General features: G+C 40.7%; 2 protein-coding genes across 3 annotated transcripts in view; both read left to right on the top strand.

Annotated features, from left to right (window-relative positions):
• LOC143806180 (olfactory receptor 1f45-like) overlaps positions 1–12,433 on the top strand; it is an 87,021-nt gene that overhangs the window by 47,631 nt on the left and 26,957 nt on the right. The gene's annotated exons all lie outside the window — the stretch shown is intronic.
• LOC143809488 (olfactory receptor 6B1-like) lies at positions 9,599–12,080 on the top strand. The gene has a single exon (XM_077292564.1). The coding sequence runs from the start codon at positions 9,619–9,621 to the stop codon at positions 10,531–10,533; it is 915 nt and encodes a 304-aa protein (XP_077148679.1). The 5' UTR covers positions 9,599–9,618; the 3' UTR covers positions 10,534–12,080.

The raw sequence follows: 12,433 nt of genomic DNA, 5'->3' as shown, positions 1-12,433 counted from the left end.
TGGGGTGTTTGTATTTCAGGCAGTTTAATCGGATCAATGTTTTGGTTCCATATCAACTCCCTCTTATTCCAGATTTCTTTAATCAGATATTTGGGGCTAAGTGGTTTTCCAGACTGGACTTTAGGGGGGCCTATAATCTCATCTGTATTAACCCCTTAATGACCAGAGGTATTTTTGGTTTTCTATTTTCATTATTTGCTCCCCTTCTTCCCAGAGCCATAACTTTCTTTTTTTTTTTTTGTCAAAATGGCCATATGGCCATTTGTTTTTTGCGGGACGAGTTGTACTTTTGAACGACACCATTGGTTTTACCATGTCGTGTACTTAAAAAGAGGAAAAAAATTCAAAGTGCGTTGAAATTGCAAAAAAATGCAATCCCACACTTGTTTTTTGTTTGGCTTTTTTGCTAGGTTCACTAAATGCTAAAACTGAGCTGCCAATATGATTCTCCAGGTCATTATGAGTTCATAGACACTAAACATGTCTAGGTTCTTTTTTATCTAAGTGATGAAAAAAATTCCAAACTTTCTAAAAAACAAAATTACGCCATTTTCCAATATCCATAGCATCTCCATTTTTTGTGATCTGGGGCCAGGTGAGGGTATAGCTTTTTCTCGAAATGATGAGGAATCCAGCTCCACGAGGTGGTGAAAAAAACCCTTCCTTTATTCACTTCAAATCATATTCATATCCTTGAAGCTAATTGCCCTAATAATACAATATGAAGAGAATACTTTAACAAAATTACAACAAGACATTGAGACTATAACAAAGGATGTTAAAGATAAAATGACACCCGCACAATTCGATGAGTTTTCAAACGCCAGCAATTCCAAAATTTCTAAGGTAGAAGAAAAAATTCTGGACATGAAAAAACGCAAACTGGATCGTGACTTGTATGATTACGCTAATCAACAAGTATATGAATGGGGCAGGTGGGATAAAGTGGATCAATCCCAGAAATCAATCCTAAAAACCCCTGAATACCGTACTTATGGAAATCGCATGCAAACACAAGTCACCTTTAGCTCATCAGAGTTGGATACTTCTACTGGAGCCACGGAGGATTCAGATTCGGAACCACCACAGGAATCAAAAAACTCTTATTTCAGAAAAAAACAAGCCTCCATCAACAAACAAAAAAAGGTTTACCAGAGAAAAGGAAGGAAACATCAATGCAAACAAAAATTCTCGGAGATATCATCTCAGACACCAACGTTAGGACATTTTGATGTTGTTAACATGTCTTCCATTATCCTTACAGAAGATCAAAAAGAACTTTTATCTCACGGACTTAATTTTGTACCGAACTGCAATTTTGACCTTTTTTCCACCATCTGTGACGTAAATAGATTCATTACAAACATTACTCTTAAATTGCATTTCAAAGATGACCAAACGGAGGTGAAATGCGACACCAATGTTTGCGATAATGTCTTCAAACCTTTTGGTTTTATGGAACAATTGTCACTTATTTGTTTGTTAGATTTACAAGATGTTGATCCTAAGGGTACTGTCTCACAGTGGCACTTTTGTCGCTACGACGGTACGATCCGTGACGTTCCAGCGATATCCATACGATATTGCTGTGTCTGACACACAGCAGCGATCAGGGACCCTGCTGAGAATCGTACGTCGTAGCAGATCGTTTGGAACTTTCTTTCGTCGCTGGATCTCCCGCTGTCATCGTTGGATCGGTGTCTGTGACACCGATCCAACGATGCGTTCGCTTGTAACCAGGGTAAACATCGGGTTACTAAGCGCAGGGCCACGCTTAGTAACCCGATGTTTACCCTGGTTACCGTCGTAAATGTAAAAAAAACCAAAACAGTACATACTCACATTCTGGTGTCCGTCAGGTCCCTTGCAGTCTGCTTCCCGCTCTGACTGACTGCCGGCCGGAAAGTAAGAGCAGAGCACAGCGGTGACGTCACCGCTGTGATCTGCTTTCACTTTACGGCGGCACTCAGTGAGAGCGGGAAGCAGACGGCAAGGGACCTGACGGACACCGGAATGTGAGTATGTACTGTTTTTTTTTTTTTTAACTTTTACGATGGTAACCAGGGTAAACATCGGGTTACTAAGCGCGGCCCTGCGCTTAGTAACCCGATGTTTACCCTGGTTACCCGGGGACTTCGGCATCGTTGGTCGCTGGAGAGCGGTCTGTGTGACAGCTCTCCAGCGACCACACAACGACTTTCCAACGATCACGGCCAGGTCGTATCGCTGGTCGTGATCGTTGGAAAGTTGCAGAGTGTGACAGTACCCTAACTCCAAAGATGGTAGAATCCCCCAAAAAACCCATATGCATGTGCCTAATCCTCATTACTATCCTGTGCAGGCACGGAAACCTGTAATGGACAAATTTCAGAACATCATAGAAACGCAATTAAGGGCTCTTTCTGAAGGTGTGTGTGACAGATGCTTACACAGTAACAATCTAAAACCCATTTTGCAAAAAGCATTATGAGAATTGAAAAATAAGGATAATCTTGTTATTAAAAACTCAGATAAAGGTGGATCCGTCGTCGTAATGGACAAGGATAATTACATTTCATGGGTTGATAATATGTTACTTGATTCTGCTGTGTATAAGCGACTGTCTGCCAACCCTACTTTACCGATAAAAGATCGACTTTTTAAACTTGTGGACGAAGGTCTTAGTTTGGGTTTCTTCAATAAAAAAGAAAGCGATTATCTGAAAGTTACCAATCTAGTGACCCCAATATTGTATGCCTTACCTAAAACCCACAAATGTCAATACCCTCCACCTATCAGACCTCTTTGTACACGTCTATACCACTTGAGATAGTGTTCGTTCACACGATCCTTTTTTTGCTGCTGTTCCGCAGCGCTTTTCAGGCTGCGGATTCCCATCCTTTTTCCATGCAGGGTACAGTACAATGTTACCCTATGGAAAACAAAAACCGCTGTGCCCACTATCCTTTTTTTCTCAGGCAAATCCGCGCTGATTTGCCTGCAGAAAAAAAGAAGTACCATGTCACTTCTTTCTGCGGATTCAGCTCCTGTTTTCAACAGGCACCAATAGGAAAGTGCTGTTGAAAACCCGCAGAGGAATCTGCAGAAGAAACTGCAGGAAAATCAGCAGTGCAGTTTTGCACTGCGGGTTTTCCAAATCAGGACCTGAAAAAAAAAGGATCAAAAAAAGGATCGTGTGAACATGGCCTTATACGCACTGAAGTTCCATATGGAAAAATACAGTAATTTTACTTCAGATCTTCAATCTTATGTGATAGAAGTAACTTTCTTTCTTATAACTACAAACTTTTTCTGCTTCAACCAGACTTATTATATGCAAATTAGCGGTGTTTCCATGGGAGCCAAATACTCGCCGTCTCTCGCTAATCTTGTGATGGGTTGGTGGGAAGAATCATATGTTTACAGCACCGAAAATCCATTCAAAGATTGCATATGTTGGTACGGCAGATACATCGATGATATCATTATTATTTGGAATTCTGATGTATCTGCCATACAGGATTTACCCGTAATCCTTTCAATCTCAGTTTTACTGCTCGCCAGGAACCCACTTGTATAGAATTCCTTGACTTAAAACTCAAGGGTTTACCAAATACTCCTGTTGTTACATCAACTTTCAGAAAAGCTACGGCAGGAAACACGATATTGCATGCTAACAGTCATCACCCAAAACATACAATTAAAAGCATACCTGTGGGTGAAATGGTAAGAGCCAAGTGCAACTGCAGCACACATGAGGATTATTCTCAAGAGGTTAAGGATATTAAGGAACGACTCACACAGAGAGGACACAATAAATGGAACTTACAAAGAGCTGAAAAAATAGTGGAACAAAGACCACGTTTCAAACCGAATCAAAATTAGAGCATTTGTTCCACAAATGCAGTCACTCTGGTTTTTCAATATAGTAACCAATTCTCTTTGATCAGAAAGCTAATTAATGATATTTTATCTATTCTGAGAGAAGATCCTGACATAGCCAGAATATTAGAAAACGGATGCAGAATTGTGTCCAGAAGGGCACGCTCTGGGTTGTAGCCTTTCACCTAGTTCTCTAAATGCCCCCCGTGCTCAATCTTCTAATTGGCTCAGCACAAAAGGTTTCCATAAATGTGGTGCAATAGCCTGTAAAACCTGCAAATTAAAAAAAAAAGTCTTGATTTTACGGATGTCAATAACCAAAATACATATACAATAAAAAACATTTCTAAACTGTAACACAAACAATGTAATCTATATTATGGAATGCACAGCTTGCCATCTTAAATACGTTGGCAGCACTATACGCCAACTTAAAACAAGAATTCAAGAACATATTTATGATGTAGAAAGTGTTAATATTAATAGAAACACATCACAAGTTTCAAAACATTTTATTAATCAACATCAATCTAATCTTGAATCACTCAAAGTTTATGCAATAGAAAAAACGCACAAACCATTCAGAGGAGGGGACACTGAGGTAACATTGAGAAACAGAGAAACCTGGTGGATATTCAAACTTGGTACTAGAATACCGCATGGTCTAAACAAGAGGAAGGACATCATGCTTTTCTATTAATGTTGCTTTCCCACTAATATTGCCCTGTTTTGTTTTTGGGCCATAATTAATTTATCCTAAGTCATTCATATAGAAGTCTTCATCTCAAATGATTTTCTCTCTATTATAATTATGCATACATCGGACAATCACATGCAAAAACTCTAAATGTGAAGTCCAGATGACAGATCCACTATGTCCAAAGAGAAGAAAATATGTATATCCGCACAGCTGCATACACGATCACCTTTCTGCGTGCTGTGAAATGCTGTACCAGTGCCTTTACCTCCTACTCATTGCAAGGGCACTAGGGGTGCATAACCAAAAAAGTGCATGACATCCAAAAAGAAAAGAAAAAAAGTAGTTAGCACTCACCAAGCCCGTTGCTGTAAAAGTCTTTATTAGGACATGGACAGGGAGAACATGATGTCTACAGGATGACAGCTGTTTCGCGCTACATGCGCTTCTACAGATCCCGATCGGGATCTGTAGAAGCGCATGTAGCGCGAAACAGCTGTCATCCTGTAGACATCATGTTCTCCCTGTCCATGTCCTAATAAAGACTTTTACAGCAACGGGCTTGGTGAGTGCTAACTGCTTTTTTTCTTTTCTTTCCAGATGACAGATCCCTCAACCGTAGCATGGGGATCCAGCCCAGCCGGCAACCAATCTCCAAAACTCCATAGGCCATTCATTCATCTCAGCCTGGATCCTCTCCCCTCAACATCACTCCAACAACAACAACATTTCCTCGTCGTCGTCAGTCCTCAATATCCCAAGCTGCCCCCAGAATGGAGTCTGACCCTTGGTAAACACTCCTCTCCAAAAGCTAAAGGTACCGTCACATTTAGCGACGCTGCAGCGATCTAGACAACGATGCCGATCGCTGCAGCGTCGCTGTGTGGTCGCTGGGGAGCTGTGACACAGACAGCTCTCCAGCGACCAACGATGCCGAAGTCCCCGGGTAACCAGGGTAAACATCGGGTTACTAAGCGCAGGGCCGCACTTAGTAACCCGATGTTTACCCTGGTTACCAGTGTAAATGTAAAAAAACCCAAACACTACATACTTACATTCCGGTGTCTGTCGGGTCCTCCGGCGTTCTGCTTCCCTGCACTGCACTGTGTTCACTTGTAACCAGGGTAAATATCGGGTTACTAAGCGCAGGGCCACGCTTAGTAACCAGATATTTACCCTGGTCACCATTGTAAAAGTTAAAAAAAAAAAAACACACTACATACTCACATTTCGATGTCTGTCACGTCCCCCGCCGTCAGCTTCCCGCACTGACTGTCAGTGCCGGCCGTAAAGAAGAGCACAGCGGTGACGTCACCGCTGTGCTCTGCTTTACGGCCGGCGCTGACACAGTCAGTACGGGAAGCTGACGGCGGGGGACGTGACAGACATCGGAATGTGAGTATGTAGTGTTTTTTTTTTTTTTTTACTTTTACAATGGTAACCAGGGTAAATATCGGGCTACTAAGCACGGCCCTGCACTTAGTAACCCGATGTTTACCCTGGTTACCCGGGTGCTGCAGGGGGACTTCGGCATCGTTGAAGTCGTTCCCCTGATCGTTGGTCACTGGAGAGAGCTGTCTGTGTGACAGCTCCCCAGCGACCACACAACGACTTACCAACGATCACGGCCAGGTCGTATCGCTGGTCGTGATCATTGGTGTAAGTCGTTTAGTGTAACGGTACCTTTATAGTCTTTAGTAAGTGGCCAACTCCTCACACCATCTGATATTGTTTTGGACGGTGGTGGGGGGGGGTGTTTCAATTTATTTGCAAAAATTTGGAAAGCATTTTGTGCTCATTTGGGTATTCAGCTTTCATTTTCATCCTACTTTCATCCATAGGAAAGGGCTGTGCTCATCTTAGTTTTCTGCTAAGAGGAAGTTATAGAAGTTTGGATTAGACCAAGAACAGTTGAGTCCCAAAAAGACTGCAGGATTTAGTAGGAGATCTGCTCTCGCCCGTTGGGCTGCACACTTATTATTATTATTAGGGGAGAACTTGAGGTCTTCTGGTAAAAGCATGGAGGCTGAGGATATTACGTTTATTTTTACTGTACTGTTGACAGCTTTTGAAACGTTCTACATCTTTTGGTTCCTTGTATGTTTATTGTCTTGTAGGCAGTTACCATGATTATTTTATTAGTGCATGATTTACTGCAGCCATTTGTGAACCCATTGATTCTTGCATCTTTGAATACATTATGAAACACATGTGGATTATATAATCTGCACTGGGTGTCAATTTCCATGTGCAGAGGAGATTTGCTAAAATCCTTTCTACGTCGCTGATACTGTTGTTGATTTTTACAAACTCAATGTTGAGAATCTTCAGCCAGCTTTATGGTGCAGTGCTATTGCCAGTGCCCCTGCATGGTGTTACCTTCCCCCTCCATGCAGGGACGACAACTTATTTACTGCCCCAGCCTTCCACGCAGTCCCTGGTGTGCTCCTGCTCCCTGTTTGCGCTCCATAGTTCTGGAGGCTTGCATTCATCTATTGGGTATTGTCATGAGTGACATACCAAACCCAACAATGCAGACGAGCTGAAGGCTGCTATCAAAGCAACCTGGGCTTCCATAACCCCTCAGCAGTTCCACAGGCTGATCGCCTCCATGCCACGCCGCATTGATGCAGTAATTGATGCAAAAGGAGCCCCGACCAAGTATGGGTTTTCATTGGGTGTAAGCCATAATCATCAACATTAACAGAAATAAACACTTGAAATAGATCGCTCTGTGTGTAATGTCTCTATATAATGAGTTTCACTTTTTTTATTGAAGAACTGAAATAAATTAACTTTTTGATGATATTCTACAGTAATTTAGTAAAAAGCACTTGTAGATAGCACTGGAGTCAATATTTGCATATTTATTTGGGAGAGATGTTGCACAGGTGAGGTGGCATGGTGTCTTCAGCATTAAGATTGCACTTTTCTCAGTGTGTATTGTAGTCTGGAGAGGGTTACTTTAATTTTTCCAAGATGTCCGGGAGTATTTATTTAGGGAATGGGAGCATCAAAAACTGCCATATTGACCATCTCTTCTGCCTTGGAAGAGATTTATTGGGTTTGTACTTTTGCCATTAATTATCCAGACTGTTTTGGCACCTTAGTTAATGTGTTGGACGTATGTGAGCAGATTAAGGCTAAAGATATGCCTGATCGGGGTGGCATATAGACATGTCCATGACTGTCTAGGGCCTTTTCTGCATCGACATCAAGCATAATGTATGGACACCTCCCAATAATATGTCTGACAGTTTATAATATTAGGCGATCACGTGTAGGTTAAACATGTTACTATACAGTGAAATTATCTAAGGCCTCTTTAGTGCCTCCAGGGAAGAGATGTTATTGTAGTAATTGTTTCGGCAGAGGACACACAGGTTACACTATGGTGGCTAATGCTCCTCAGGGATATGCCAGTTTAATGCTATAAATCTCTGTGTATCAGATTCGACACGTCTGGATCCCAATTTTCCTCCAGTTCTGCATTTTATTATTTTACTGGACATTTTATATAATAATTTCTGATTTTTATATTCCAGTCAATGCCATCATTTTGTATAAGAGTATACAGCCGACTAGTCATTGGAGCTTCTCAACTGGACATGATATGATGGTGTTACAGTTGCCATTTGCTTGTTAGTATTTTCATATATTGATAAGAGATTTTGATTTAGTGTCTGACATTTTTCCGTTATCTTTTGTTTCTAAACCACCATGTTGTCTTTCCTAATCCTCATACATTGAGCCCCCCCTCAAGTAATTAAGAATACACATGAAGGTTCATTTTATAGACTAGATGCAATTGTTCAAACCCTCTAGATCTATCAAATTTGTTTCCGTTTACTGACGACATTCGTAGATCACAAAATGGTTGTATTAAGTTGCAAAACTTTTCATTTTATATATTTGTTTTAAGGTATCTCTATATGTACAGTACTATTTGGCCATAATTATATAAGGTCTGTTTGTAGCAAAGCCAACACTGTGCATCACCAAAAGAACCCAGTGAAGCATGGTGGAGGCAGCATTATGCTTTGGGGCTGTTTTTCGGTAGCTGGAAATGAGGCTTTAGTTAAGGTGGAGGACATTATGATCAGTTCCAAATATCAGTCAATTTTGAAACAAAACCTTCATGCCTCTGTTAAAAAGCTGGAGATAGAGAGAATTTCACCTTTCAGCATGACAAATACCCTAAGCGGACCTCCAAATCACCAAAAGACCAGCTTCTCCAGAAGACTATCAAGGTTTTGGAGGAGCCCAGCCTTAGGTAGACCTAAATCAAAGTGACAATCTGTAGTGACCTGAAGAGGGAGCTATACACAGGAGATGCCCCCGCAATCTGACAGATGTCGAGTTGCTGCAAGGAAGAGCAACTGCAGACTGCTGAGTCGTGACAGTGTGCAATTCACGATTCCCCTCTCTAAATTCCTGGTGTGGTGGGCGTCCATTTTTTAGCACAGGAGAGTTATGTTAGCATGTGTCTGCAATTTTGCAAATTCTGTAAATGTAGACACGTGACTGCCCACCCATATGGGGGCTGCATCGGCATTGTGATGGTCTGCACATCACACAATGTCACAATTCAGCAGTCTGCCGGCACAAAAAGTGCAGACTATTTGTCTTAAACTGGACAACCTTGCTTAAATTCCATTAAATTAATGCATCAGCCTTTTTACTGATAAAAAATTTGGAGATCTCTATTCTAAAATGTCCCAAGGACAGACCACACAGCACCAGCACCTCCATCATGTCTGGAGTCTTGATGCATTGACTGTAGTGAGGAACCAACACAGACTTACAGAATTATTGATAGATCATCAAAATGTACAACCAGTTAATACAATTGTTATAGTGGGGACTAAATGCAGTTAATGGGGGCTTCCAACAAGACTCCTCGAAGGAGGATCTGTAATATCAGAGTTTATACTGGACATCTGCTTATAACAAAAAAATTAACAGGTGAAATGTATATTTTGGATGAGGTTTTAGAATGATCAAATTGTCATTCCTTTGTATTAGGAAATATGACATCGACAGACAACGTAAATCAAACCATGACCACCATCTTTATTATTGTGGGCTTCCAGTCCATGCGCAGTATGGAGCTTTTACTCTTCTCCCTTTTCTTCAGTATGTACATGTTAACACTGGCGGCTCACTTTCTTATCGTTACTCTTGTCCTTCTGGAAGAACATCTTCACAAGCCAATGTATCTTTTCTTGGCCAATTTCTCCTTGGTGGAAGTCCTGTATACCACGGTGACTGTACCGAAGATGCTTGATGCCCTACTGATGAGAAATAAAGCAATTTCCGCTTCAGCTTGTCTTGTCCAGTTTTACTTTTTCTTCGCCTTTGGGGCAGCTGAGAACTGCTTTCTTGTAGTCATGGGCTATGACCGGTATGTGGCCATCTGTCGGCCACTGCACTACTCTACGTTGATGTCTAAAAGGATGGCTGTAAGGCTAGCCTGTGGACCCTGGGTTGTGGGCTTCATAACCGCTGCATGCCCTGCGCTGTGGATCTCCACTCTCACATTCTGCTTCCCGAATGAAATCGACCATTTCTTTTGCGACTATTCTCCTCTTTTGAAGCTGTCATGTGAAGACACATCCAGCGGTGAGTTCACCTTCTCTGTCATCTCCTGGAGTTTGACTCTCAGCTGCTTCTTTCTTATTTTAATCTCTTACACCTTCATCATTTTGTCTGTTCTTAAGATCCCATCCGTAGAGGGGCAGAATAAAGCTTTCAACACCTGTGCGTCCCACCTCACCGTCGTATTAATCTTTAATGGTACGATAATCTTTATGTACATTCGTCCGAACTCTCACGTCAGATTCACTCTCGACAAGGTGGTGTCGATCTTCTACTGCGTGGTGACCCCAGTAATGAACCCCATGATATATTGTCTGAGGAACAAAGAGGTGAAGAATGCCCTGAGAAAAGCAGTTCAAAGGCGAGTAATCGTATGAATAGGAAAAACACTTGGTCGTAGAAAACGGGGAGCAGTAACATATTGATATGGACAGCCCCATCATATTGATTATCCCAAACAAAAAGGGGGAAAAAATAATAATTTTCAACAGCTAAGATAATTTTTAATACCTGTAATATACAGTGTGTTTTCCAGGATCCTCAATTAATACTTTGACGGTACTGAAAAATTGGCTTTAGAATTCGGCTATAGAAAAATTACATGTAATGGAGGCAGATAAAATCTTATAACAGTGATAAAGGTTTTTTTTTTTTACCAAATGGTCTACAGAGAAATAAGGGTTAGGGCGACATTTACTTGTTTGTCTTCTCACTTGAAATGAAATGGGTGCCTGACAAATATTGGCAGCACATGCGGCTTTTATCATGAACTGGTAGGATTGCGATTTTCTTAGAGCCTTGCTTTATAAAGTAAAAGCTCAACAATTCTGCACTGGTGAAATCGCATCAACTTATCGAGAATTCAGACTGGGGGACACTTTGGTTAAAACACATCATAAATTATGAGATCTTTCAGGACTTGACTGCTCACAGCAGGTGAACTTAGAGATATTTTTCCACTATATTGATCATCTATACCCAGGATAAGGCAATAAAATTGGGCCGATTGGGGTCTGACAACTGGCACATCCACCGATGAGCTTTTATCAGGTCCAGCAGTGGTCAGATGTAAACGGCTTACGGATCCAAAACATCACAATGTGGTGGCCATTCTAAAATACTACAACCCGGGACCCTCTGAGATGGATAGGAGCTGCTGTACCCAGAAATGACTACTAACATTGTGTACTGAGTTGTGCTGTTTCGGCTCCATACATTGTTTACATTAGGTCACTAATAAATCTGATTGCTGGACCCCCACCGATCTAATACTGATGAATTGTCCTTTAAGATAAATTAGCAGCATTGTAGTAGTGGACAACCCCTTTAACTCATAGAAAAATCTGTGTAAGGAGCTCACAGATATAAGGGGATTCAAAGTGTCACCAAAACAATAAAAAAAAATTATATTTTGAATGTATTAAAGGGTAAAGGGGATAGGAAAACTGACGTCAGCCATCATTAAAAAATGTCAACAAGTCAAACTTTGTACTAATCCTAATAAGATTATATGGGACAGAGACACGGCAATATTTAGCACCGCATCGGTATATTCACATATTACTGTAAATACCTAATGAGCATAATGTCTTGTTGTATAGATTGTATTATACGACTGCTTTCTAGACTGTTGTGAAAAACTGGCGATGTAATAAAAGCTTGAATATCTTTAATAAAATTCTGATTATTAACAAATATAATAATAGAAATCGCAAATCGCGTGGAAACTGTGAATGAGTTTTATGAAAAAGAAGCTTTGTTTGGAGAGAAGCTAATTATGTAATGACATTGTACCTTTTTTATTGTTTTCTGTACTTGTTCCCATGTGTCCGTATGAGATGTTTCTCCTTTTATCTTTGTAAAGTTTAAAAAAAAGGGAAGAAAAACTACCGTACTCCTATTGTGGGCTCTAACACGTGGTGGTTTTCTTAGAACATAATATAACAATAAAATGTCAATACCTATTTGTTTTTTCTTATTTTTATCATATGAGGAATGTTCAGTCTGTAAAAGTATACAACCACTTTTGTTACTAGATCAGGTACAGGATGAAGAACCATTGTACGTTGGATCCTGTCATTCTACAGTGCACATACAGTGTGGAGAATAAGTATTTGATACACGGGACAATTTTGCAGTTTTCCCACCTACAAAGAATGGCTAGGTCTGTCATTTTTATCGTAGCTACATTTCACCTGTGAGAGACAGAATCTAAAAATAAGACTGAAAATCCCATTGTATAATTTTTACCTAATTAATTTGCATTTTAATGCATGA

The sequence above is a fragment of the Ranitomeya variabilis genome, chromosome 2 (genome assembly GCF_051348905.1).
Source record: "Ranitomeya variabilis isolate aRanVar5 chromosome 2, aRanVar5.hap1, whole genome shotgun sequence".
Classification (NCBI taxonomy): Eukaryota; Metazoa; Chordata; class Amphibia; order Anura; family Dendrobatidae; genus Ranitomeya; species Ranitomeya variabilis.
This window is presented reverse-complemented; position numbering and strand designations above follow the sequence as displayed.

Excerpts from the sequence above, each read along its gene's own strand:
- LOC143809488 (XM_077292564.1), top strand. The coding sequence starts at position 9,619 with ATGACCACCATCTTTATTATTGTGGGCTTCCAGTCCATGCGCAGTATG.